General features: G+C 37.3%; 5 protein-coding genes and 1 pseudogene across 7 annotated transcripts; 4 read left to right on the forward strand and 2 right to left on the reverse strand.

Moving 5' to 3' along the window:
• Positions 1-68: 68 nt before the first annotated feature.
• On the forward strand, positions 69-3097 carry LOC106366490 (annotated as a pseudogene).
• Positions 3098-5535: 2438 nt separating this feature from the next.
• Positions 5536-8511, forward strand: LOC106346367 (delta(24)-sterol reductase). Its single transcript, XM_013785673.3, has 3 exons — positions 5536-5775; positions 6214-7477; positions 7887-8511. Exons 1-3 carry the CDS (start codon positions 5648-5650, stop codon positions 8328-8330), a joined length of 1836 nt encoding a protein of 611 aa, XP_013641127.3. The 5' UTR covers positions 5536-5647; the 3' UTR covers positions 8331-8511.
• Positions 8512-9084: 573 nt separating this feature from the next.
• LOC106346409 (large ribosomal RNA subunit accumulation protein YCED homolog 2, chloroplastic-like) lies at positions 9085-10650 on the reverse strand. 2 transcript variants are annotated; one of them, XM_013785728.3, is made up of 7 exons: positions 10327-10650; positions 10057-10248; positions 9848-9937; positions 9668-9757; positions 9505-9585; positions 9380-9425; positions 9085-9290 (listed from the first exon to the last, which is right to left on the reverse strand). In XM_013785728.3, the coding sequence occupies exons 1-7, from the start codon at positions 10459-10461 to the stop codon at positions 9217-9219; spliced, it is 708 nt and encodes a 235-aa protein (XP_013641182.2). In that variant the 5' UTR covers positions 10462-10650; the 3' UTR covers positions 9085-9216. The 2 variants fall into 2 exon arrangements, with proteins under 2 accessions (XP_013641182.2, XP_048593915.1); XM_048737958.1 differs by having other exon boundaries at positions 9842-9937; positions 10327-10604.
• Positions 10651-10935: 285 nt separating this feature from the next.
• Positions 10936-13573, reverse strand: LOC106346393 (eukaryotic initiation factor 4A-III homolog). Its single transcript, XM_013785708.3, has 7 exons — positions 13183-13573; positions 12795-13116; positions 12508-12615; positions 12284-12403; positions 11720-11887; positions 11485-11571; positions 10936-11366 (listed from the first exon to the last, which is right to left on the reverse strand). Exons 1-7 carry the CDS (start codon positions 13488-13490, stop codon positions 11253-11255), a joined length of 1227 nt encoding a protein of 408 aa, XP_013641162.1. The 5' UTR covers positions 13491-13573; the 3' UTR covers positions 10936-11252.
• A 102-nt stretch (positions 13574-13675) lies between these two features.
• Positions 13676-20527, forward strand: LOC106346416. The gene is made up of 24 exons (XM_013785741.3): positions 13676-13885; positions 14094-14664; positions 14746-14870; positions 14949-15043; positions 15141-15365; positions 15537-15627; positions 15804-15855; positions 16756-16907; positions 17017-17087; positions 17273-17467; positions 17542-17580; positions 17670-17777; positions 17864-17953; positions 18045-18120; positions 18491-18587; positions 18667-18736; positions 18813-18989; positions 19070-19192; positions 19286-19369; positions 19467-19651; positions 19743-19881; positions 19962-20021; positions 20111-20185; positions 20310-20527. Exons 2-24 carry the CDS (start codon positions 14126-14128, stop codon positions 20415-20417), a joined length of 2976 nt encoding a protein of 991 aa, XP_013641195.1. The 5' UTR covers positions 13676-13885; positions 14094-14125; the 3' UTR covers positions 20418-20527.
• A 328-nt stretch (positions 20528-20855) lies between these two features.
• LOC106346425 (dynamin-like protein ARC5) lies at positions 20856-25755 on the forward strand. Of its 2 annotated transcripts, XM_013785753.3 has the most exons (17): positions 20856-21361; positions 21429-21593; positions 21850-21972; positions 22047-22268; positions 22341-22474; positions 22548-22640; positions 22750-22813; positions 23136-23184; positions 23442-23524; positions 23625-23782; positions 23931-23991; positions 24244-24306; positions 24397-24497; positions 24582-24639; positions 24725-25057; positions 25140-25304; positions 25389-25755. In XM_013785753.3, the coding sequence occupies exons 1-17, from the start codon at positions 20993-20995 to the stop codon at positions 25506-25508; spliced, it is 2361 nt and encodes a 786-aa protein (XP_013641207.1). In that variant the 5' UTR covers positions 20856-20992; the 3' UTR covers positions 25509-25755. The 2 variants fall into 2 exon arrangements, with proteins under 2 accessions (XP_013641207.1, XP_048593908.1); XM_048737951.1 differs by lacking the exon at positions 24244-24306 and having other exon boundaries at positions 20898-21361.
• The last annotated feature ends 1141 nt before the right edge of the window (positions 25756-26896 follow it).

The following is a 26896-nucleotide window of genomic DNA, read 5'->3' on the forward strand; positions in this document are numbered from 1 at the left end:
CTGCCCAAAGAAAATTGTATTGGATTTCCAGAAAGGAAAAGCTGTTGGACCTATTTCAGAGGACCTAAAATCTGGAGACATGCAGGAAGGGAACAAGGATTTGTTGGAGAGCTGTCTGTTACTCTTGTAAATGCCCTGAAACTTCCATACATATTCTCTGGTAAATTATACTCCTTCCACATCTTCCCTTCTTTAATTCATTATTTTCTGACACTCTGTGTTGTTTTAGGGTCTATATATACCCACAAGTCCATTTGAATTCGTTGAGCAATAAAAACCAGCTATCTGTAGCATTCATCACATGTACTAAAGTCTTCATCACTTTACTTTTTCCTTCATTCAGCACATTTTGTTGGATAATTGATAACAGGACATATGTTATTTTACGTATGGCTGATCAAGTTATCCGGATAAGAAGAACAGTCAAACTACTATTATTGGGGCTCCTGGTCAGGCAATCTGGAATCAGGTGAACTGCTTAAAATATCTCAATAGCTTATTCATATTCTTTATTGGTGAATTAGTTCTTGTGAAATTGCTAAAATTATTCCAAGTCCTCGTTTCAAATCCTAGAGAGCAAGTATTACAAATTGAAGTCAACGACTGTCTGGGATTCGCTGATATGGCTATTGGTACCGGACAGGTAAATCATCTTTCTTTTTTTTTTTCGTTTTTTCTTGTTTGTAATCTGCGTAAGACAAGCTTGATATGTTATAGCAAATGACTTCTCAAGACGATGATCGCCTACTTCATTCTCAAGCTTTTTCATGTTTTAAGTGTCTCCTTCTCTATAACTCTGCTTAGTGCTTAATATCAACATAAATTTCATAATAGAAGAACCCAGTTTCATCTCATTATTCTCTGAGAACTAGCACTAATACTGATAAGATTGGAGCTAGCTTTTAGTTTATGATGTAAAGACCATGTGATTGAATGAGTAAGAAAAACAATCGTTTGTTGATCTTCTTGTCAGTATACAAAGAAAGGGCAACTTGATTCACTTAGCTATCCCTATATATATATTATTTTTTTTCAGCACATATATTTATTGATGCTGTAGCTTTAGTAGTCAGCCTCTGCTCTTAATAAATTGTTATCAGGCGACTGATTGGTTGTTCACCTATTAGTCTTCTCTGCATTAAACACCAGGAAACGGTGCTGAATCCTAAATATGATATATTCTGTCCGGTAACCTTATTACTTAATAATACATCCAGGTTGACCTTGGATCACTGCCAGATACGGTTCCTAAAGACAGAGTAGTTGTTTTCCGAGGCGGTTGGAGTTTGTTTGGAAAGGGATCTGCTGGAGAGTTACTATTGCGGCTTACATTCAAAGCGTACGTGGAGGATGAAGAAGATGAGAAACGCAATGCAAAAGCCAATGTTCCATATGCATCCGATGATGAAATGTCTGATTCCGAAGAACCTAGCTCATTCGTGAAGAATGACAAGATTCCTTCTGATGATCCTAGTCAAAGAGTCGTTTATGAATGTGCTGTCTGCATTAATTTTGAGCGAGGAATTTCAAGGCATAGTTTCATCAGAGGCTGGGGACAAACTATATGAAGGTGAATCAAGCGTGTCACCAGTACCTTCTAAGGCTGGGGAGGACTCGAAATCTCAACCGGAAGATTTTGGCAGTGGGGGCATATCAGAATTTGAAGTGAAAAATGTGAATTCTGATGGAGGTAAGTCGAGGCTCTTGTCGTATAATTATTTTGCTTCTATGGTTGCTTGGTCTAAAACTATTAAGCTTCATAATTTCAGGAATAGCATTATTGTGGTTCGGTGTAATAACTTCTGTATTGGTGCTCGTTGCTATCAACATGGCCGGCTCAAGTTTCTTCAACCCGTAACATGGTGTTGTATGGATCACTAGCGATTTCTTTTGCCCAAGTAAGTCTCTCAACCTAGAAATGGAAACTTAGTACGTTCTGTCTATGGCTGTCAGTATCAGCTGAATTCACTTGAATAGAAAAATGGAATCTCTGCATATAGTTGGGAAGCAGTCTTGCAATCCCTTATGGAATCACGCAACCGTTTTTCCTTAGATTTTTGCTGGCATAGTTTCTGCTTTGGCCTTTCCTATTAATAATGATACTCAGAAAAAGAGTTGCCAGTTAGATAAAACTATTAATGGAAGTTGAAAATGAAGAACCAAAGTTTCTGTGACCGAGGAAACTAGAAAACGAATGTAGTATTTTGTAAAAGATTGTGCGATCTACTCAGTGCTGGTGGAGTCTTCTTTCTATTTAATATGACATAGTTCGGTCCAAATATTTTCAGTTCTGCTGTTTGCATGTATTAGTGCTCCTTTGTTGATTGACTGACCAAGGCCCTCTTATTTAATGGCAGGTTGGTTAGTTTTTTCTTCTCGTCCTTAGAGATGGCTTATAACGAGGTCTCAGTTTTGTGTTTACATTTTAATGCCGTTGCATGCACTAGAAGAGGGGCACTTATTGGCGGCGGAAAGTTTTAGGATATAGTTGACCCAATCTCCTACAACTATGAATCAACGTGTATACCCGTGGTTTTTATAGTAAAATTATTTTCCATTTAAACAAAGTTTATCTTTTCTGCAAGGAAACGATTCTTTTTACCATAACATGTAGCATAATGACGCCTGCTATTATCAGTCACCAGCTTGTAGGCTTTGAGAAAAGCGTTCTACTGGGAACTTGTTGGTAGGAGTTTTGGAACTAGTGATAATGCTGCTCAGTTTAGTTTTGTTATCATTTTTCAGATACAACAACTGAAATACGCTGCCATGGATGTGCTTTTCTAGATGAGCAAGAGTCTAAACAAGGTGCATTTTGTTTGTTTTCCGCTTTATTCTTCCTTTTTTGAATTGTTTATGGCTTTTTAAAGTTCGTCATGCCTTCATGGCCCTCAAATAGCTAATCTCCCTATTCAGGACTGTTCTCTTCCCAATCTTCTGATCACCTCTCTCAACTTGTTATTATTCAAGATATCATAGCTTGAAATTCCTTGCTTTTATTGTGTTTCAAATAGCATTTTACAACCCGCAAACGAACGGAAAGAACGTGGTACACTATATAGTGTATATATATATATAGCTATGATTGCTTCTCTTATTTTTTCTGGCTTTTGCGGTTAACAATTTGCGATATTCTAAATGGTAAATGCAAACACAAGTTCTCTCTAGGATATAATATCTATTTTATTACTGCTATACATGCTGGATAATCAGACTGGACTATGTTTATTTATCAGTTGTAAAGCCAAACCAAGCCATAGGCGCAAGAAAGTTCCCACATGGTCATTAACACTGGGTAAGTAGTAACATAATACCGTCTCTTATGAAAAGCCACAAAAACTAAAAAAGATCTGTTGCTGGAATGATTGATATTGTTACTGCTAGAATCATGCTTATATAATGTTTAAACAAACAAACAAAAAAACACCAAACAACGTACAATTAATATAAAATCATGTTTAAATGTATTAGTTAATTGCACGATTAGATCTACGCTTAGTATAAAGGATACATGCAATCAAACAAATAATTAAACAAACAAGGGGATCGTGGGTGCATTAACATAAAGTGTCAGTAAACAAAACAGTAATCGATGATAAAGAAAGTGATTAACAAGTGAGGAAAATTACATAGGAGGATTATATTACCAAAAATAAATCAGAAGTAAATCACGTGAAGGCGTTGAGATCACACGTCAGGACATGTGGTGGACAGTGTTTGTTTGTTTTCACCAGTCTCTCTTCGGTTTCTCCGTTATCATTTGTCTTCTTCCTTCTCATTTTATTATTTTTAACCACACTCACTTTACTACAATATTTCTGTAATATAGTAACGTAAGATCTTTCAGTAAATTATAATACCTTTTTCATTTATTGAAACCCTACGAGATTGAAATGAGGAATGATCCTTTCAAGACAGTGTTTCATTATGCGCTCCCGTCACTTTTCTACTGGTTATTCTCATCTCTGTCTTAGTTAATGGAACTACCACGTAAATTTATATACGGAATTAAATTGGACAATGACATTTTTTTGTTGATCATGACATGGGGGCACGCATAGGTCTATTTGTTGCACTGGACCAAATAGTAATGTCATGTATTGGATATATATTGTATAATGAAAACTCTTGTATAAATACAAAATTTTGAGCTGTCAATAACAAAAAAGTGGCTATTATGTAAACATTGGTGTCCCCATTTCCTTGTACATTATGCAATATACCAATCTTTGGAGATATGAAATTTCAATTATTGGAGAAAGAACAAAAATGGTTTGGTGTTTCCATGATTATGACCAATCAACGAACCAAATTTCATTTTCTAAAATTGTTTATTAATATATTTGCATTCAAAATACGAGGAAACATAACTTGTCAAAGAGTGAATCGAATTTAACGGACGTCAAAGTCCAACATTTCCCTATAGTTGTTTAGCATTATAAATATGGCTTGGATTTGTAAACGTGAGTGTTAATGGTTGTTGGCAGTGGTACATAAAAAATATTTTATGAGATTGTGCAAGACCTGGATTTTCTTCTCTGTAAATTTGAGTATAAGGTATTTAAATAATATGTTACATTTATAAAAGAATTGTTGGATATTTTCCCACTTGTGTATGAAAATAAAGAAATAAATACTCATGGCCTATAATGAAAATGTCATTATTTGTAAATTAAGTATATTCTTTTTTTTTTTTTGAAAGAATGTTAAATTAATTCAAGCAAAAAAAACTGTTTTACACTTTGTGTTACATTGGAGCTGAAGTTTTTAATAAAATCTAATCAAAAGCTGAGCCTTGAATGGTTATCTAGTGGCAAACCATTTGGTTAAACCTCCTGAGTGAGCCTTGTCACGGATGGAGGAGAGCCTGTTACGAACAATCTTGTCCACCATTTGAATTAGTTGGTCAGGGGTCCTTGGATTCTCCCCATGTTTACGCAGGTTTCGTTCTCTCCATATTGCATATAGAGTAGCTTGGAACACATATCTCAGTAGGAAAAGGAAAATTAAGTATATTCAGTTGTTGCCTTTTTGGTTAGTTGTTGTTTTTACTATAAGATGTTTATTATTTCGAAATGTTAATTTAAATTCATATCAACTAAAATCTAACACAATTTTTTAAAAAATTTCAAAATGAAACATAGCTTAATCACTATGTTAAATTAAAATTTAGAAATTGATTCAACAACAACCATAGTATATCGAAATTATCAATATATAATATTATGGTTTTGGATTGGTTAATAGTTTTGATTTCTAGTATAAAATTAAAAAAATTCAGCCATTTTTATCAAGTTATTTTTATCAATTAGAATTATAAATTTTATAAGATTTAGACTTACACGTTTAAAATTAACATTACACTATATAAACTGAACTAATCAAACTAAAATGTAACTATATCTGAGTATATTTTATTAAAATATATTTTCATTTATTTTTGGTGTTGTTATATTTTGGTATGATAGATTTTGTGCTAATAAATCAAAAACCAATTACATAATCCCATCAAAACATAATTACCAGAAAAATACAAAAGTCAAAGACATTGGCATAACTTTAGATATTAGCACATTGGCATAATGTAGATACTAATTAATTACATTCTATATATTTTCGGGAAAATATTAAACATTTTAATAAAATAATGGGAAATCACCTTGTTTTGTTCAATAAATACAAGAGAATCATGCTCCTCACACTTTTATTTTATAAAGATAATCCCCTCTCACCATCCATACACTTTCACTTCTCTATCTCCTTCGGATTCTTAAGGTAATCTCTTCCCCTCTCACTCACTGGTTTATCTTTTAGTTTCTTAGATCTCTCTAACTTTGTTGATAGTTGCTACATACCACAAGTGAACCATGTCGATTTTGATTCCTCTGTCTTCAAACTTCAAACAAAGTTGCAGAACCTGCTCACCATTTTTATATCTTTTGGTGGTAGAAAATAGACATTGGTTGGCTTTGTAGGAAGTCTAGATGTTCAGATCTAAAGACTTAAAACCAAAACTGAAACTAATTTATAGAACATAATTAGAGGTCTTAACCTGGTATAATGGCCAAAACCTCCTAGTATTTAGAAAAAAATAATAATTATAGAACATAAACTGCATGTCTCTTTGTCTGTTGAGTAGATTACAGTCTCCATGAAGGTTACACTATAGTGTTTACAAGGACTTGTTTTTTGTTTCTTGTGTGTTTGATGCAGTAAGGAGAGGAATCTCAAAGTAATGGCGGATCTTAAGGCACCGCTTGTGAGGCCAAAGAGAAAGAAGACATGGGTCGACTACTTCGTCAAGTTCAGATGGATCATCGTCATATTCGTCGTCCTCCCAATCTCAGCCACACTCTACTTCCTCATCTACCTCGGCGACATGTACTCAGAGTCCAAATCCTACGAGCAGCGCCGCAAGGAACACGACGAGAACGTCCTGAAAGTCATCAAACGCCTCAAGCAGAGGAACGCATCCAAGGACGGTCTTGTCTGCACCGCACGCAAGCCCTGGATCGCCGTGGGGATGAGGAACGTCGACTACAAGAGAGCTCGCCACTTCGAGGTCGACCTGGGAGAGTTCCGCAACATCCTAGAGATCAACAAGGAGAAGATGATCGCTAGAGTCGAGCCTCTTGTCAACATGGGACAGATCTCTCGCGCCACCGTCCCCATGAACCTCTCTCTCGCTGTCGTCGCTGAGCTGGACGATCTCACCGTTGGTGGACTCATTAACGGATACGGTATTGAAGGAAGCTCTCACCTCTACGGTCTCTTTGCGGACACTGTCGAGGCTTACGAGATTGTTCTAGCGGGTGGGGAGCTTGTACGTGCCACTAGAGATAATGAGTATTCAGATCTTTTCTACGCGATCCCTTGGTCGCAAGGCACTCTTGGACTCCTCGTTGCTGCTGAGATTAGGCTTATACCGGTTAAGGAGTACATGAGGCTCACTTACATACCGGTCAAGGGAGATCTTCAGGCCTTAGCACAAGGCTACATGGACTCTTTCGCGCCCAAAGATGGAGACCAGTCAAAGATCCCTGACTTCGTCGAAGGCATGGTTTATAATCCGACAGAAGGTGTGATGATGGTTGGTACATACGCGTCTAAGGCAGAAGCCAAGAAGAAAGGGAACAAGATCAACAATGTGGGATGGTGGTTCAAGCCGTGGTTCTACCAACACGCGCAGACCGCGTTGAAGAAGGGACAGTTTGTTGAGTACATCCCAACGCGTGAGTACTACCATAGGCACACGAGGTGTTTGTACTGGGAAGGGAAGCTTATCCTTCCTTTTGGTGATCAGTTTTGGTTTAGGTTTCTCTTTGGTTGGTTGATGCCTCCAAAGGTGTCTCTTCTCAAGGCTACTCAAGGTGAAGCTATTAGGAACTACTACCATGATATGCATGTTATTCAGGACATGCTTGTTCCTCTTTACAAGGTCGGTGATGCTCTTGAATGGGTCCACAACGAAATGGAGGTAAGCTAAAAGCTATATCTTAAAGTTTCTCGGTTTCGGTTCGATTTTTTTCGTTTTTTTTTTGGTATTTCGGTTTATAAAAATTAACTGCCAAACTAGAACCGTATCTAATTTGGGTTGGTTCGATTTATATCCTATTGGTTTTTGGTTTATTCGGTTTTATACCAAAAATGGAGGTAAAGTAAAAGCTATAGATAAACAATTTGGGTACGTTCGGTTTTTTCGGTTTATTAAAATTAAATGTCGTATTAGAACCACATCTAATTTAGTTTGGTTTTCGGTTTATTCAAATTTATACCAAAAAATCATAACTATATTTATCTTTTATATTTGGGATTATATGGTTAGAAATCAGATTTATAAAAACATAAATATATATTGGTGATTCAAACGGTTGTATCCTTTTCAGGTGTATCCAATTTGGCTATGCCCACACAAACTCTACAAGGCACCAATCAAACAACAAATTTATCCAGAACCAGGGTTTGAGTACGAGAAGAGACAAGGAGACACAGAGGATGCTCAGATGTACACTGACGTTGGAGTCTACTACGCACCAGGTCCTGTCCTAAGAGGTGAAGAGTTTGATGGTTCAGAAGCTGTGCGTAAGATGGAGAAGTGGCTGATTGAGAACCATGGGTTCCAGCCTCAGTATGCAGTCTCTGAGCTCGACGAGAAGAGTTTCTGGAGGATGTTTGATGGTGACTTGTACGAGCATTGCCGCAAGAAGTACAGAGCTGTCGGAACGTTCATGAGTGTTTACTACAAGTCTAAGAAAGGAAGGAAGACTGAGAAAGAAGTTAGAGAAGCAGAGCAAGCTCATCTTGAAACAGCTTATGCTGAGGCAGATTAAGCAATGAAAATGAAGTTTGAGAGAGGTGGAGAATATTGTTATTGGGTTGTTGTAGTCTGTCGTTTCTTTTGCAATTTGTCTGTTATGTGTTTTTTTTTCTGTTTTCAGTTTAGTGTCTTGATGATGACTTTCGTTGTTGGTTGTTTGGACTTATGGTTTGAATAAATGTTAGATTTTGAGATTTGGATTTTGCTTATGACACCTTTGTTAGAGATGAGCCACGTTTCATATGAATTTGTCACTTAATTTGGTTATGGTTAGAGTGAACCGGGAAAGATGTCACATTGAGGTCTCTAAACCGAGAGCTTCTGCAGTGGGACTAAGAGTGACAGATGATGCCAAGGATTATCCAGACGGCACACGGTTCAAGGTTAGGATGATATCATAAACAAGAAGACACTGAGACTTGATGGGATTGTCAGGACTGTTGTCACATTTGGCTGCAACTGGTGCTTTCTTATGAACTCATCAGAGCTTCTTTACTTAATCTTGTGCATCCACTTTCTTAGTTACCGGTTTTCTCTTATGTGTTTGAAGAAACTGTGAGCCAGCTGCAAGTGAGAGCATGATGTGGCAGTGATGAGTAGGATTAAGGATATGGGCCTCTTGGAAGCCTGAGGAAGCAACTGCATCAGAAAGAGGGTCTGAGAAACTAAACTCAACACTTCTTGGTTGTATCTTTTATGAATCTTGGAGGTCACAGTTTTAATCTTTAGTTAATCATTTGCACAAAGCAGAAGCTTAATACCATCTATGAATAAACACAATGACATTTTTGGCTTTATATTTTTTATACTTTGGTATATGTTTGAATATGAACAGTTTCGAAATCTTTATGAGACTTTGAAAAACAAACTGATAAACAAGATTCAAGATTTAAAGGTTTCTACTTCTTCCTCTTTAGTTCAAGTAGTCTTGACCATCTTTTATGAACAGAAGCTGTATTTGTCTCTCCAACATCTGCAAAAACCAATATACAAAACCAAACCTCTTTAATCAAAATCCCTTATGAACAATTAAGAAACAAAACAAACACAAATGTTTCTTACAATGCAGTGTAGGTTCCGATTTTTCGCAGGAATCCGAGCATATATCCTAGAGTCAGTTTTATTTTTGTCAGTTGAGCTTATGTACATCATGAAAGTTCAATATAGTTGTAGTTGAATCCTCTTACTTTAGCATAAGTTGTGAGCCTGATAGTGTCTTGTACAAGGGAATCAAGATTAGCTTCATATCCAGGCCTCACATATATAACCTACACCAAAACAACATAAGACTCTACTCATTTCATTCTGTATATGTAGAAGAGCCTATGATGGAGTTCCAGGAGTGCTTACAGAAGGATCATCACCACCAATATCTGGGAGTGTTGAAGCTCGATTCTCCCTACTTGATGGCAATATCCAAACAGTGAAAGTTGTATCAATCTGGTCACAGATATTTCATCAAAATACAGTTGTTTTCTTGCTCAGATGCCTTCACTTTATTTTTAGAACGAAACAGTTATATACATATACCAGTCGAGGATAAGCAGAGGAGCAAATGCTGCACTTTCTTGAGAAAGATGTTATTATTCTTCCATCTACTGAAAGTCCCATGCTTGCGTGCTATACAAGAAACAACACTATCAAAACCTAAAATGATTTTGGTTTAGGTAAGAGACAAGAGAGAGTCATGCAAGCTCTAATGCTTAAACACTGTCAATGTAACACATTCACAAAGCTACCCTTTGGACGGAGAGATCAACAGCTACACGGGGATTAGTAGGGCCATCATCTTCAACAAGATCTTGGAGGTGAAGATCACGGAGGGAAACATTGTAGTGTGTGTTCCAGCTACCGTTCCATTTGCCTTCAGAAGGAGATAAAGTTATCAGACGCTTCACTGTTCGTGAGTTCCCTCCTCCATTGATTGCTGCCTGTATGTGTTAGTTGAAGGCATTGGGTACGAATAACTAAAATGAGCATCAAAACGAAAAGAATAATATATACTGTACCGAAGAAGAAGAAGAAGGTTCTTGTTTCCTTGAGAGAGAATAAACCGGAAGTAGATGAGGGCGTTGAGATACTTTCTTCTTAGTATTCAGGAGATTTGGTGAGACCAAACAACGTAGAGAGGATGATTCGGCCATGGATTATGATATGATGATTCTCCAGACGGAAGCTCTCTGGTGGTCTGAAACCATGCAAAATGTCACCAAACCTTATCCACTATATATATAACACTCTCACCACCACATCTTTTTGGGGCGCTTGACGTGTAACTTTCTCATAAACAAATTTACATATTAAAGACGTTGGAATACAAAGCTCATATAAAGCAATCTAACTAGAGTATTTTGGACGCTTTTCTTAGCGTTTTGATTTAGTGTGGTGTGGTGGTCACTGTTTTGATTACTACACTTTCCTTTTGCTTATTACAGAGAATCGAAATCTCAGTAACAAATAAGCCTATGCTTTACGATTTCATTCTAGTCGGACTAGTGTGTCCCAATAATGGTGTGTGGGATATGATCGCCTTTATTAATTGCAACGATGGCTCATATTCAGCTTATCAAAGCTGATTGTGTAAACTGCATGTTTTTGCAAAAACAAATAATACTTGATTTAAACAAAAAGAAAACACTGAACCATTTCAACTCTTAACCATAGTCTTACAAGTAATGATAGTTGAGAGATTTGAGCCACAGTCAAAACCAATTACGACGAAAAGAAGACCCAACTCTTAACCGAAATCGCTTCACAAGACATTGAAGATCTACCACAGATGAGTTTAAGTTGTTCAAAAGAACACAAATAAACATCAAAAGGTAGAGCAATAATCTTACACAAGCTCTGAACAATACAATACTTTATTATTCAGACGCTTCTCACTGAAATCTCAAAAAGGACCATCACAAAAAAAATTCTCAGGCAAGGTCTTTTAGATAAGATCAGCTACATTCATTGGCATCTCGTCAATCTGGGTACTGTAGTACTGCTCAATGTCCCTGAGGATCTTGATGTCATCGCTTTTAACAAAGTTGATCGCAACACCCTACAATGATGATCATAAGGGTAGTTAACAGAGGTATTATGCAGTATTCCGTGTTGAGTTCACAACTTGACAGAATAATCAACTACAAATAATGCAGAGTTTATAATAAATCAGTTACCTTGCGCCCGAAACGACCAGATCGTCCAATACGATGGATGTAGAGCTCACGGTTGTTGGGGAGATCATAATTGATGACGAGAGAAACCTGATAGAGAAAATTCCTCATGTCAATTCAAACCTCTACCATAATCTTATGACGCATAATCTGAGACCTAAATAACAGAGACTAAACATTTTTGCCTGCATTATCATCTATACGGAAGATATATAGCGAATAAGTTATAATGACTTACTTGCTGCACATCAATCCCACGTGCCCATACATCTGTCGTGATCAATACACGACTGTCGCCTGACCGGAACTGATTCATGATTTCGTCTCTTTCCTTCTGAGGCATGTCACCGTGCATTGATGAGACTGTGAAGTTGTTAGTCCTCATTTTCTCACTTAGCCAATCCACCTATATCAAATGCAGAGCTAGAGTTGAGCGATACATTGAAAAGAAAGACACAAGTCGCAGAAACCTAATTAACCAAAACCGTTGAAAGCAAAATTGCAAAGTATCAGGATTTTATGGCATCACAGAATATTTTAAGAAGCCAATGCAATTTACAAATCTGCAGGTGAGCACATATTGTAAGGAATATAGATCAGTGGAGATGTATTCTTTAACTCCTTTCAAGAAGAAACAACTACATATAGTCACAAAAGAGTAGAAATTTGAAGGACGTTACAAGCTTACAAATCAAGTTAAGATAGCAGTGCTAGAATCTTAATGCTAACAAAATGTAACCTGATCACCTAAAACAACTCAAATAAACTACAGATACTTAACTCAAGATAGCACCAGGATTACCTTTCGTTTAGTGTTGCAGAAGATAACAGCTTGAGTGATAGTAAGCGTGTCATAAAGATCACAGAGTGTATCAAACTTCCATTCCTCCTTCTCAACAGCAACAAAAAATTGTTTAATGCCCTGAAAAGGATGTACACGAAAGTTAGCCAGCGAAGCCTACGAGTGTAAACCTAACGTAAAACTAAAAATAAACAAGCACATAGATGCAGAAGAAGAAAACGTACTTCAAGAGTCAACTCATCACGCTTCACAAGTATCTTCACTGGCTCCGTCATAAACTTCGATGTCATCTCCAAAATCTCGTGAGGAAGAGTTGCAGAAACCAAGCAAACCTATACACATAAGGAATAAAGTTAAGAGAGATGTCAAATAATGAAAATCTAGCTACCGAATTCTCACATGGATCAACCAAGCTACTTAACAATGTTCTGTAACAAATTAAGCAAATCCAATAACAGTCAATAAACTAGGAGTTAGGCACCAAACAATGTTCTAGGCAGTGAAACTTCACCTGAAGATCAGGTGGAAGATATCTGTAAACATCATAAATCTGGTCCTTGAACCCTCTGCTCAGCATCTCATCAGATTCATCAAGAATCAAAAGCTTAATACCCCTGGTACGCAGACTCCTCCTCTTAATCATATCACATACACGCCCAGGCGTCCCAGACACAACATGAACACCATTCTCCAGCTTTCTAATATCCTCACCAACGCTCTTCCCACCAATACACGCGTGCGCCTGAATATTAGCGTGCAACCCAATAGCTTGAATAGTCTTCTCCGTCTGCGAAGCCAGCTCCCTCGTCGGAGACAATATCAACGCCTGAACTCTGCAAATCAAAACCATAACATAAGAAACAATCAAAAGTTCAAAAATTTGAAATTAGGGTCCATACTCTCTAGAGGAAGTGTCAACGATTTGGCAGACGGAGAGAGCAATCATGGAGGTTTTTCCGGTACCGGACTGAGCCTGGGCGATTACATCGCGGCCCTGGAGAATAGGCATGACCGCTCTCTGCTGAATCGCGGAGGGCTTCTCGAAGCCGTACTCGTAGACGCCGCGGAGTACGTCTTCCTTGATCCCCATGTCGTTGAAATTGGTGATGGGCTCGATCCCTTCGGTTGTTTCGAAGACTAATTTGTCGTCGTCCATTGGTCCGCCGCCTCTCCTTCCTCCTCCACGGCCAGGATTCGCTTCCGCCATTGCTCTCTATCTGATTTTTCTCTCTCCTAGGGTTTCCGATCGTGAAATCTCTCTCTCTCTAGAGGATGAGCTGTTCTGAGATAAGCGCGGCTCGATGTGGACTTATTTGGGCTTTTATTTAACAATGGGCCTGGCCCATAATTAAATGCCCAAGTTGAAATGAGGAAAGTAAGCCTCAAAACGACAACGCTTTATCACGAAGCCGAACTCGCGAACACAGCTTCAGAAGAACCTAGTTAGATCGGTTTCTCTGTCGGAATTTTATCTCTCCTTCTTCACGGACCCTATCTCGCTCCTAATTTTATCCTCTCCTCTTTGCTCAGAGCCTGATTGGAATGTTTTTTGTATAGCTCTGGGGAATGAAATAGAACTTATTCTGTTCATCTCTGTTGAAGGTTCGTGCTTTGTAACATTCGAGAATTAGCTGTTAATTCACATCCTTCGTTGCCTTTCGTTAAATGGGATCTCCTGTTATGTGGCAAAACCGTATCTTTTGATTTTCACTTATCTCTTTATTTCTGTTTTGGGTTGTTTTAATTGTGCAATGCATAAAGTTTGGATGGTGCAAGATATCGACTGTGTAATATGTTTGTTTTTTGGCAGTAATATTAGATTTTGAGAGGAGGTGTGTTGTGATGTATACTAGAGCAATAAAACGGAACCAGAGATGGGGTTTGGTATTGCAGCAAGCCAAATACTTAGTTAGACCAGCCATTCGTGACTACACTGTGTCCAGATCTTATGGACTCACTAATCATTTGACCAGTAATGCAAATCTGACAAGAGGGTCTCTCTTCCGTTTGTTTTCTCTCCACGGTGGTACTAGTATTGCCTCCAGAAGTAGTTTAAGACTCTCGAAGAACATCCAGCTGCGTAGATTTAGTTCTGAAGGTGATGATAAACATGTCTCTTTGAACAAAGGGAGTGACATTGGTGATGGAAAAACCGGGAAGGAGAAAACTAGTTGCGGTGTGGGGCATTTAGATTCGCATGCTCAACTCGGAGAGCAGGACCAAATAGAATGGCTCAGTAACGAGAAGCTTGCTAGTGAATGCAAAAAGAAGGAGTCACCTCTCCTTACCAAACGAGAAAGATTCAAAAACGAGTTTTTGAGGAGAGTCCAACCTTGGGAGAAGATACAGCTTTCGTGGGAGACCTTCCCTTACTATATCCAGTAATAATCTACACGATACTTTTTTTTTCTTTGTTATTGTGTTTCTGCTTATGGATTCTTCTGCTCATGCTCATTTCACAGCGACCACACGAAAAACATTTTGGTGGAATGTGTTAGCTCACATATAAGACAAAGGAATGCCACTTCAATGTATGGTGCCCGTTTAGATTCTTCAAGTGGAAGAATATTGCTCCAGGGCCTTCCAGGTTTGTTACTCTTTTGTTATCAAAGTAATTACCAAGGAAACATAAGATGGACCAATAAGAAACCTTATGTTTGTTCAGGCACTGACCTCTACCAGGAGAGGCTGGTACGAGCACTTGCTCGAGATGTACAAGTTCCTCTGTTGGTTCTTGACAGCAGCGTTCTTGCCCCTTATGTGAGATATTTTTTATGAGTAATTTGCCTGTAACAAGTCACCTTTTATTGTTCTGTTTTTTGTGTGTGTTATATAATCTTTCTCGGTTCGGGATCAGGATTTTTCTGATGAGTACAATGAAGACTCTGAATCTGATGGTGAGAACGCAGAAGCGGAAGCAGATGAGGGCACGACAGAGTCTGAAGCTGAGGAAGATTCTGGAGCGAATAGCGAGGAGGATTCTGAAGCGAAAACAGATGGTAGTGACAATGAGGAAGCTCGTCTCGAGGTTACTGAGGAAGATATCAAGAAAATTGTGCCAAAACTTGAGGAGCTCGGAGAGGTATGATTGTATTATGAGGTTCCTAGTTATTTACCGTTTGGATGCTGTCTCTTTAGTTCTACATGGCGAATGATGATTGATGACTCTTTGCATTGTTCCCTCTTGAACTTCTAATTTATCGAATTTCAGAAATATTCTGAATATTTGCTTATCTGCTCTAAATCGTGGCAGTTAGTAGCGGAAGAACTACATGAAGCTGGTGGAGCTTGCGAAGCGGCAGCTGTTGAGCATTCTGATAAAGCTAGGCGCCCGGCAAGGAAAGGTAACCATCCAGTAGGCATATTCATCATTATAAGTGCTAGGTAGAGTTGACTTAGTGATACGTACCTGTCTAATCAGATTTTTCACTTTCTCATCATTCACTTGTTAGACTTTTATTTATTCTCTGTGTTGTTTTTTACTTTTCTTTATTTCTATTTGTGGTTACATAATTTGCAGGAGATCGAGTCAAATATGTTGGACCTTCTAAGAAGGGTGATGCAAAGCACAGGTAGTTTACTGATTTACTTCTCCGCAGTTTATCCTCTAGCCATGCTACTTAGATTTAAACAGTTCCAACACATTTTTTAGGAATGAGTTCATTGAAATGTTTTAGAATCTTATACATGGGTCACTCGTAATTCGTAAAATGTCAGTCTATTATGCCAGCAACAAGATACAACAGTATGTTTAACTTCTGTGTTATATTGAGTTTTTCAGTTTTAAGAAAAGGCATGTTGACCTTGTGCCCTGTTTGTTTTTATTTGAGCATACCATTGATTGTAATTGTAGAATGAGTATATACTGTGTTAATGTCTGTTTGCTACTAAGGGAAGGCCAGTTGGTTATTCGCTTCGCAATTGCTGCAGTTTGATACTTTGCTTTCATCATTTCCAATTTTTATTAGACAGTTTAAATAGGGCTGAGCAGTGCTTGTCTGTAGCGCTCCATCCTTGTTTAAAAGTTAACGCATGTATCAAAATTCTTGAAAGCTTATCACACATTATTACCTACCTAATTGCAGTAGATGAGTCCTTCGAAGTTTATCACTTGGTTGGCTCCATATGTACTATAGACTCCATCCATTATTACTACATGAATACATGCCAATGCTAGGCTATAACACCGTCTAGTAGCGTAAACATGTGGCCATAAAGACTGTCAATAACTTGTAGTGCTGTTAGCGCTGCCTAATTATATCAGTAGTACTTCTCTTGTCAACTGCGAGACCTTAATTGTGATTGGTTGGATATACCGTTGGTAATGCTTCTAGCACGTTTAATTTGAGTAGTTTTGGTTGCCACAGTCGTTTCCTATATGATGTATTGCTTTATTTGTGTGCTTAACTTGGTGAGTGGATTTGTATGTTGTTATGCCCTATATTTGTCTTCAACCATTTGTATACTTACAGGCCATTAACTACCGGACAGCGTGGAGAGATCTTTGAGGTGAATGGGAACCGAGTTGCGGTCGTATTTGACAATGAAGGTGATACATCATCAGAGGGAAGCGAGAAGAAACCAAAAAAGCAGTCCCAGAAGCCCAATATACACTGGATAGATGGTATGTTTACTTGATAAACCCATATATATATTTGAAAAATTATCCTCTATGCAGACAATATACATCATACGTAAATGTAGCTAACCTCCATATTATATCATCTGCGCAGTTAAAGACCTGAAGCATGATTTGGATATGCAGGCAGAAGATGGCTACACTGCCCTGAAGGCTTTAAATGAGGTATGTTTGGAAGCGACGTGATGTTTTCTTGTTGCTTGTACATGTTTCTTATCCGATAGATCAGATCTGAATATGTATCCAGCAGAAGCAAGTGTTCTTTAAGTTTAAATTTTCTTGAAACTTAACATATAAGGATGGTTCAGCTTTTGCACTCATGTATCCGTTTTTGTTTCCTGTGTTTGTAGGTTTTGCAATCAACACAACCACTTATTGTCTATTTTCCAGACTCGTCCCGGTGGTTGTCTAGAGCTGTACCCAAGGCAAAACGAAATGAGTTTGTAGACAAAGTTGAGGAAATGTTCGATAAAGTGACAGGTCCTGTTGTAATGATCTGCGGACGGAACAAGATTGACACAGTCTCCAAAGGGAGAGAGAAATTCGTAAGCCTTTCTCTTCGTTGGCTTTACTTTTGTTATTGATCAGTAAATTAATTGTATTTTTTTTTTGTGAACAGACGATGATACTCCCAAACTTTGGCCGCATTGCCAAACTGGTATGTTGGCTAAAACATAAAAGTAACTTTTGATTATAGAATCTTAGTTTGGTCTCATATCAAGTTATTGGTTCATTTGTGTCTTGCAGCCCCTTCCGTTGAAGCATCTTACTGAGGGACTCAGCGGAAGGAAAAGTTCAGATGATAATGAGATATACAAACTATTCACTAATGTTATGAACCTACTTGCTCCTAAGGTATGCCTTATGTCTTTGATCAACTCTCTTATATAAGTTTGGATAACCGACAAAAATTGGATAAACTTTCTTGTTTCTGTGTGCAGGAGGAAGATATCCTTGCAGTATTCAACAAACAACTTGTAGAAGATAGAAGAATTGTTGTATCACGGAGCAATTTAAATGAGATACTTAAGGTACACAGATCTAGATCGATTCTCTTATACAGCAGTGGAGTCAATTTGTGATTATTCTCGTAATCATTGACTTTGAAAACCTTTTTCCCAGGCACTTGAGGAAAACGAGTTATTATGCACAGACTTGTACCAAGTGAACACCGATGACGTCATACTGACAAAACAAAGTAACTCCCTACAAAACACATGTTTTGTTATGTATATGTTTGCTTGTTATGTCTTTAGCAATGTTGTAAAGACCCTTGCTCTATGTTTTGTATGACATTTGTTACTATAATGGCAAGAATCAGGTTGTTCGGAGACATATATGATAAGGCTTTAACTTGCACGTATATGTTTAGATCTATCACATTCCCTTGCTCTGATTGTCCTTCTTTTCTGAAATAGTTATAGTTGATGTTATGATTATATATTAAGTTGAAACAGGATACAGCTCCTTGTTATTGACGTTGATCTCTGCCACTGTCTTTTATTTGTCCCAGTCACTTATGGTGTGACCAAGAGAGCTCAGAAACTTGTTTATATTTGATTGTACAGGGGCAGAAAAAGTTGTTGGCTGGGCCAGAAACCACTATTTATCTTCTTGTTCGAAACCGTTGATTAAAGAAGACCGCCTGATTCTACCTCGTGAAAGGTAATGGCATATAGTTGTGGCAGTATCTTCGAAGTTTATCATATATCTTTTAATTTGATTTTGTCTTCCTCTTTTGTAGCATTGAGATATCAGTTAAGAGGTTGAAAGCACAAGAAGATATATCTCGAAAGCCTTCCCATAGCTTGAAGGTTTTAGTTTCTTCCTCGTGTTGCGTTTTGAAAGTTGATTACTCCTATTTAATTAACAGAGATCTTTTTCTTGCAGAACATAGCAAAGGATGAGTTTGAAAGCAACTTTGTCTCAGCTGTAGTTGCTCCTGAAGAAATCGGTGTCAAGTTTGACGACGTTGGTGCCCTCGAGCATGTGAAGAAGACACTGAACGAGTTGGTTATTCTTCCCATGAGAAGGCCAGAGCTCTTCACTCGTGGGAATCTCTTGCGGGTACTCTATCTCTCGCATTGTTTTCTTTTCCTCAAGAGATGGATCTTTCTGATTGTTTAGTTTTTTTGGTTCTTCTCCAGCCTTGTAAAGGCATATTGCTTTTTGGTCCTCCTGGTACTGGTAAAACGCTACTTGCCAAGGCCCTTGCTACAGAAGCTGGTGCAAACTTTATCAGCATAACTGGCTCATCCCTTACATCAAAGGTATATACCTTTAAACTATGTCACTCGTACAGAATGAGTCTGTTTCCAAATTTATATGTGATTGGTTCTGACTATGTCCATTGTTTGGTACAGTGGTTTGGAGATGCAGAGAAGCTCACGAAAGCTCTCTTCTCCTTTGCAAGCAAACTTGCGCCTGTGATTATTTTTGTCGATGAGGTTAGAGATTCTTCATCTTTTATTGATATCACTTTACTATTTCAGTCATTGCTTTCAAGGAGGTAATGAAGTGGTTTTTGTTGTGTCTTATGAGTAGGTTGACAGTTTGTTAGGCGCTCGTGGTGGCTCTCACGAGCATGAAGCAACTCGGAGGATGAGAAATGAGTTCATGGCAGCTTGGGATGGGCTGAGGTCAAAAGATAGCCAAAGGATACTCATACTCGGTGCCACCAACCGACCTTTTGATCTTGATGACGCTGTCATTCGCCGTCTACCAAGAAGGTATAAATACCATAATCCGAGTTTCAAATTTTTTTCTTTACAAAAACATTGGTCTCACTGAAGCTTTTGTTGTTCTGCTTTCTGTTTATAGGATATATGTGGATTTACCAGATGCTGATAACCGGTTAAAGATATTGAAGATATTTCTGACTCCAGAAAATCTTGAAACCGGTTTCGAGTTTGAGAAACTTGCAAAAGAAACCGAAGGATACTCAGGAAGCGATCTAAAGGTTTGGTTCATTTACTTGACAAGTTTGTAGTATTAGTAGGATCTGTAGTACTTTAAATGATATGTTTAAAAAAATGGCAGAATCTATGCATCGCTGCTGCGTACAGACCAGTTCAAGAATTATTACAGGAAGAAAACAAGGTAAAAAGACATGAACAGATCTTTCTTGATTTGCATGAACACAGTTTTGTAACACACTCGATGCTTTTTTGCAATGTTGGTCTCCTCAGGGTTCGGGAGCAAATGGTGTAGCTCCTGATCTACGGCCTCTGAGTTTGGACGACTTCATCCAATCTAAAACTAAGGTAGTTGATTGGATCCTCAATGTCCAAAGAAAACAGCATCTATGTTTATGCTTCTTCTATTTTGTTAATGTTTTTTTGTCAAATATATTGAGATTGCATCAATTTTTTTTTAATGCAATTGCAGGTAAGTCCGTCTGTGTCATATGATGCAACGACGATGAACGAGCTGAGAAAATGGAACGAGCAGTACGGTGAAGGTGGTAGCCGGACCAAGTCTCCTTTCGGCTTCTAATCCAGTTTTGTTAGATTCATCATATATTCAATTTCTCTTCAACAATAAAAAAAACTCACCAAGATTTTTTTTCATGTCATAAGCAATGAAAGTCGCTATTTAAATTTTAATACTCAGTTTCATTTCATAAAAGTAACCAATAAACCAATTCCTAGTCCCTATCTTGTACCTCATCCAGCAATCACAATTTTGTATTACACAGTTGATTTTAGTCACACAAAAAGTAATAAACAAACATTTTTTTGATAATATTTACAAATATAATAAACAAATTCTATTGGTCAGCCAAAAAGGAAATGGGAGAACACAGCAACAGATATATCCTTTTCTTGAAATTGAATTAAATTATGTGATTCTCCTCACGCGCACATTTTTCTTGTTTAGCCGAAAACTATTCCAACGTTCCAAACATGCGCGTGGGGAACTATTTTGAGAGAAAAGAAAAAAGAAATTCAAAAATTGAAATAACCGTATCTACTAATTTCAATCAATGGCGGAAAGGAACGGCGAGGAAAAGTAGAAAACACTCTCACGCACTCGTACCCTTCCTCTGCTCTCAACCTTCGAACAAAACGATGTCGTCGGATTCGTCAGCGCCTAAATCAGTGACCGTTGAGGAAATGGCGGCGGAGGAGGATGCGGCGATCGAGGAGCGGTACAGTCTCTACGAGGCGTACAACGAGCTACACGCTCTAGCGCAGGAGCTGGAGACGCCGTTCGAAGCTCCGGCGGTTCTCGTGGTGGGACAGCAGACCGACGGCAAGAGCGCGCTGGTTGAAGCACTCATGGGGTTTCAGTTTAACCACGTCGGCGGCGGAACCAAGACTCGCCGCCCGATTACTCTCCACATGAAGTACGATCCTCAGTGTCAGTTCCCTCTCTGCCATCTCGGATCCGACGACGATCCTTCCGTCGCTCTCCCCAAATCACTCTCGCAAATTCAGGTTGACTATACGGATTTTGTTTAATTGCTTTTAGTTGAACCGATGCTGATGTTTATAGGATTTATAGGCGTATATTGAAGCTGAGAATATGAGGCTGGAGCAAGAGCCGTCACCGTTCTCTGCTAAGGAGATTATTGTGAAAGTTCAGTATAAGTATTGCCCCAACCTTACCATCATTGATACACCTGGACTTATTGCTCCTGCTCCAGGACTCAAAAACCGAGCTCTTCAGGTTCTTTTTTTTTTTTAATAAATAAAAATGATTATCAGTTACACGAATTTTACTTCATCACATGGTCGGTCATACATCTAAATGAAAATGACTATTTGAATGGTGTTGATGATGTTATCAACAAAACACTTAATAATTAATTCATAGTTTACAATGTGGTGGTTGGTGTCTTGTTCGTGTAGCTTCCAATGACTTTTCATTTTTTTTATTTGGCTTTGCTTGATTTGAGAGTGCGTTTCTTGTTCTTTTTTAATAGGTTCAAGCGCGAGCTGTAGAAGCTCTAGTCCGAGCAAAGATGCAGCACAAGGAGTTTATCATTTTATGCCTTGAAGATAGCAGTGACTGGAGCATTGCAACTACTCGAAGGATAGTGATGCAAGTATGAGACTTGGCCCTAGCCCCCATTGCGTCTAGCCTTGTTTTTGTCTTAATAGAGTTTTTGTTTATTGTTAGGTGGATCCTGAACTTTCTAGGACAATTGTTGTTTCCACAAAGCTTGACACCAAAATCCCTCAGTTTTCATGTTCATCCGACGTGGAAGTTTTCCTCTCACCTCCTGCAAGCGCACTCGACAGCTCCTTACTTGGCGATTCCCCTTTCTTCACGTCTGTGCCTTCTGGAAGAGTCGGCTATGGACATGATTCAGTATATAAGTCCAATGACGAATTCAAACAGGTGTTTGCTCTGCTGTCTGATTCCTTAATCTTTTCATGGATTCTAAAATATGTTTGTGTGTTTTTATTGCAGGCTGTGTCACTTAGAGAAATTGAAGACATTGCATCTTTAGAGAAGAAGTTGGGCCGTGTGCTGACAAAGCAGGAAAAGAATAGGATTGGTGTCAGTAAACTGAGGTTGTTTCTCGAAGAACTACTCTGGAAGAGGTATATAACCAGCTTCTGTTTCCTCTACAGTTTATTTTTTCTCGTTATAGTCTTGATGCCATTCTCTTTGCAGGTACAAAGAGAGTGTTCCGTTGATCATTCCCCTCTTAGGAAAGGAATACCGCAGTACAGTCAGAAAGCTGGATACCGTTAGCAAGGAACTTAGGTGGGAACTTTTTTCGTCTGAAAATTTCTTATTTATTTTAGTAAGCTTAGTTTTCCTCTTCTGTTAAGAAATATAACTTATTGATGGTAGATTTGTTTTCCTTTTACAGCTCTTTAGATGAAGCAAAGCTCAAAGAAAGAGGCAGGACTTTCCATGATCTCTTCTTAACCAAGGTTTTTGTAGAGCGTATTTGGATCTTTAAGATTTCTTTTTATGCCTTCAAGTACTATTTCATCTGTTCATGGACTCATGAAATAATATTATTTGTGTAGTTACAACAAAGTTCATTTGGTAATCTACTCCATTTCTTGTTTATCGACTATTGACACTAAAAATATATTAGCGACAGTGAATCATATCTAGGACTGAGTAGTAGTTCAGAATTGCTTTGTTGGATATATAGGACATATTCTCTGATTAACGTAGAAGTTCCTTTGTTTGTATTGATCCAAGTTGGGTTTTCTCACCTGTTTTTTTTTTTTTTTTTTTTGCCAGTTATCTCTGTTACTGAAAGGAACAGTTGTGGCCCCTCCTGATAAATTTGGTAATGTTACTGTCTGTTCTCTACGACTCAACTGTCTTTAGCAATATTTTCTTTCTTGTTTCTGGTTGATTTGAATTTTGCAAGATAGTTTCGTTAAATGCATATTTGGTCATCAGACTGCGATGATTGCACATAATATGATGTATGCTAATCAATCAATAATTTGTGTATAATACTTTGGGAAGCACATTGTATGAAGATGTTCTCTTTATGTTGGGTTCTTTGATAATTTATATTTCCTCCGGATGTTTTTTCAGGTGAAACATTGCAAGATGAAAGAACGCAAGGTGGATCTTTTGTTGGTACTGATGGTCTCCAGTTCCCACATAAGCTAATACCAGTAAGCATTTATGGTCTATAACGGAGAACGAAGAAAAGAGATCATATATAGGGCCTTCAAGAATTATGAGGGAAGATAACCATTTTTTTTTCAATTGCAGAATGCAGGGATGCGTCTTTATGGAGGTGCACAGTATCATCGTGCCATGGCTGAGTTCCGTTTTCTAGTTGGTGCTATTAAATGTCCCCCAATAACTCGGGAGGAAATTGTAAACGCATGTGGAGTGGAGGATATTCATGATGGAACAAACTATTCCAGGTTTCATATCATCTGCTGAAAAGCAACAAATATTTTCAAATTTACTGTCTTTGCATCTCATATCCATTTCAGTATCTAATCTGCCCTGCAATGTTTGTAATGTTTGCTATGGAGCCTCTTATTCTCTTTTGTTTACTTGCTTTTGTAGGACAGCTTGTGTTATAGCAGTTGCAAAGGCTCGTGACACGTTTGAACCTTTCCTTCATCAGGTGATCTACTATTTTCTTCTTCTTTCGTGGATGATATAAATAAATCTTACTAATTAGTTAGTTATACATGGCAGAAAATATTGAAATATAACATCAGATTTGCTATAACTATATTTGTGCTTAAGAGTTATTGAGTAAACATGTTATGTTTGGAGAATATCTTTGTCTGAATTTTGTTATTCACATGTTCATCATTCCGAAAAGGAAAGTGTTTTTTCATTTCTCATCTTTGTTGTTTTTGTGTTGGTTTAGTTAGGAGCCAGGCTGCTACACATTCTTAAGAGATTGCTTCCAATTTCTGTATATCTTCTTCAGGTGGGCACTGTTCTCTTTGGTTTGATGGTATCCTAGTAATTTTTCCTTCCCAGCAAATTTCTGAAGGTGTGTATTGCTATGTTTGAATAGAAAGAAGGTGAATACTTAAGTGGACATGAGGTGTTTCTCAAGCGTGTTGCTTCAGCTTTCAACAGTTTTGTGGAGTCCACAGAAAAATCATGTCGTGACAAGTAATTCAATTTTCGAATGCCTTCTACTTGTATTCTAGTGAGTTTCAGTGACCAATCTCCCTCTGGTTCTTATATTGATTGCAGATGTATGGAGGATTTAGCAAGTACAACTCGCTATGTTACGTGGTCTCTTCACAACAAGGTCCTTGCTACTGCTTTTATAGCTATGTTTCAAATTTGGCATCCACTCACTAATTCAGTAGTCTTCTATTCTCAATGTTATGTAGAACCGAGCTGGTCTACGTCAATTCCTGGACTCGTTTGGGGGAACAGAGCAAGTTGCTACATCAGGTAATCCCTTGGGTTTTAGTCTTCCCCAAGATGCACCAGGCGGCACAACAGATACAAAGGCAAGATCAGATGTAAAGCTAAGCCAACTCGCCTCGAACATCGATTCAGGTTCCAGTCTTCAGACAACAGAAACGCGGTTGGCTGATCTTCTAGACAGCACGCTCTGGAACCGCAAGCTAGCTCCTTCCTCTGAGAGAATTGTCTACGCATTGGTCCAACAGATATTCCAAGGCATACGAGAATACTTTCTTGCCTCTGCTGAGTTAAAGGTTTGCTCCATCTTCGGTTTTACTCAAATTCTTACTTTTATTTTAGAGATTGGCTTTCCTTATGAACTGTTTCATTATGCAGTTCAACTGTTTTCTTCTGATGCCTATTGTGGATAAGTTACCTGCTCTTCTTAGGGAAGAGTTGGAGAATGCATTTGAAGACGACCTCGATAGTATTTTCGACATTACAAACCTCAGGCAATCACTTGATCAGAAGAAACGGAGCACGGAGATTGAACTGAGAAGGGTAAAGCCAAACTTGAACTCTCAATCTTTATGTTCATCATGCTTGACTTTATGTTAATTTTGATTTTTTCTTCATGTTGGACAGATAAAAAGGATCAAAGAAAAATTCAGAGTGATGAATGAGAAGCTGAACTCTCACGAGTTTGCTCAGAATCTAGACCCGTCTTCGTTGCAGACTTGCAGCAGTGACTCAAAGTCATCATAAATCTCACTGTTCAATATGTTTATTTTCTTAATTGTAGGTTAAGAAACAGTCCAAGAGTGTGTTTTCATGAGGGAACATCTTATGCCTGCGAACTTTGGATGTCCCAAAGAAAAATCAAAAGTTGTCTTTACAATTTGAAGCAAATATCAATTAGTAGTCGTGTAATACTATGTAATCAAAATCCAAAACCAGAAGTTGATAACAAAAAAACAGTTACAGAAAAGCATACATATATGTTCTTAAGAAAGATCGATGCATGATGCACTCCAGAGATTGTCTTAAAAATTGTGAAGGATGACACAAAACCAGATGTAGAGATACATGATATTCATTATATGCATAATACAAAATTACACTTTGATCTACGCGCCCGGACAGATTTATTTTTCCAAAATATGTTGCTATTTGTTTTTCATGTCACTGTATATATCATATATGTGTCATCGTATAATTAAACTTATTTTATATATACCATCATATAAGTAATCATATAATTAATAGTATTTTATACGTACTGTCATATAACTAATCACATATATTATATTTTTTAAAAAGTTAATGTGAAATATAAAAACCATAATTTAAGTTGGTGTTTGAAATTGAGCTTTGTATTGTATTGATTTTTTTTATAAATTGAATATATTTTTTATAATGGTTATTGGTAAATATTTTGGTAAAAATCAATTTTTGAGTATCTGTATATTTTTGAATCAATTTTTGATATAAATAAATTTTATTTTATTATTTTAATTTGAAATATGTATATAAGGTTAAAATTTTGTTTTATGTTTATTTGAGATAAAAGATAATTTTAGGTAATTTAAGTTACACCCAAATAATGGGTGTAAGTTATTAAAAAAAATGGACCAGCTTTAATATATAAAAATGGACCAGTTTTAAAACTTAATGTGAAAAATAAAAACCGTAATTTAAGTTAGTGTTTGAAATTTTGGCTTTGAATTGTATTTTTCTTCTATATACTGAAAACATTTTTATAACGGTTATTGGAAAATACTTTAGTAAAATCAATTTTTGAGTATATGTATATTTTGAATCAATTTTCGGTATAAACTAATTTAAAATTAATTTTTTATTTAAAATATGTATATAAATTTTAAATTTTGTTTTATGATTGTTTTAGACAAAAGATATTTTTATGTAATTAAATTTGGTCATTTTCATATATTAAAGCTGGTCCAAACATATAGTTTTTCATAATATAATGGAATTCTAATTTTTTTTTATTAACCTAAGCCCATTGCATTTTTTAATATATTGATATACATGTTTAAACAACATTATATTCCTTTTTATACTGCTATTCATGTTTCCAAACGAATCTCAAATGTACTTTAGTTTTAATAATATAGATATATTATATTTTTAAA

Source organism: Brassica napus, chromosome A1 (genome assembly GCF_020379485.1).
Source record: "Brassica napus cultivar Da-Ae chromosome A1, Da-Ae, whole genome shotgun sequence".
NCBI classification, from domain to species: Eukaryota; Viridiplantae; Streptophyta; class Magnoliopsida; order Brassicales; family Brassicaceae; genus Brassica; species Brassica napus.

Excerpts from the sequence above, each read along its gene's own strand:
- LOC106346409 (XM_048737958.1), bottom strand. The coding sequence starts at position 10,461 with ATGGCCGAATCATCCTCTCTACGTTGTTTGGTCTCACCAAATCTCCTG. Across the intron at positions 9,938-10,056 it reads TTGATCTCTCCGTCCAAAGG|CACGCAAGCATGGGACTTTC; the intron begins GTAGCTTTGTGA and ends TTTCTTGTATAG. Across the intron at positions 9,291-9,379 it reads ATCGGAACCTACACTGCATT|ATGTTGGAGAGACAAATACA; the intron begins GTAAGAAACATT and ends TGGTTTTTGCAG.
- LOC106346393 (XM_013785708.3), bottom strand. The coding sequence starts at position 13,490 with ATGGCGGAAGCGAATCCTGGCCGTGGAGGAGGAAGGAGAGGCGGCGGA. Across the intron at positions 11,888-12,283 it reads TCTGCAACACTAAACGAAAG|GTGGATTGGCTAAGTGAGAA; the intron begins GTAATCCTGGTG and ends CATTTGATATAG. Across the intron at positions 11,572-11,719 it reads GTGGGATTGATGTGCAGCAA|GTTTCTCTCGTCATCAATTA; the intron begins GTAAGTCATTAT and ends TTTCTCTATCAG.
- LOC106346425 (XM_013785753.3), top strand. The coding sequence starts at position 20,993 with ATGTCGTCGGATTCGTCAGCGCCTAAATCAGTGACCGTTGAGGAAATG. Across the intron at positions 21,973-22,046 it reads CTCGAAGGATAGTGATGCAA|GTGGATCCTGAACTTTCTAG; the intron begins GTATGAGACTTG and ends GTTTATTGTTAG. Across the intron at positions 22,475-22,547 it reads GAAGAACTACTCTGGAAGAG|GTACAAAGAGAGTGTTCCGT; the intron begins GTATATAACCAG and ends TTCTCTTTGCAG.
- LOC106346367 (XM_013785673.3), top strand. The coding sequence starts at position 5,648 with ATGGGAAATCACCTTGTTTTGTTCAATAAATACAAGAGAATCATGCTC. Across the intron at positions 5,776-6,213 it reads ATCTCCTTCGGATTCTTAAG|TAAGGAGAGGAATCTCAAAG; the intron begins GTAATCTCTTCC and ends TGTTTGATGCAG. Across the intron at positions 7,478-7,886 it reads GGGTCCACAACGAAATGGAG|GTGTATCCAATTTGGCTATG; the intron begins GTAAGCTAAAAG and ends TATCCTTTTCAG.
- LOC106346416 (XM_013785741.3), top strand. The coding sequence starts at position 14,126 with ATGTATACTAGAGCAATAAAACGGAACCAGAGATGGGGTTTGGTATTG. Across the intron at positions 14,871-14,948 it reads ATTGCTCCAGGGCCTTCCAG|GCACTGACCTCTACCAGGAG; the intron begins GTTTGTTACTCT and ends ATGTTTGTTCAG. Across the intron at positions 17,581-17,669 it reads TTGGCCGCATTGCCAAACTG|CCCCTTCCGTTGAAGCATCT; the intron begins GTATGTTGGCTA and ends TGTGTCTTGCAG.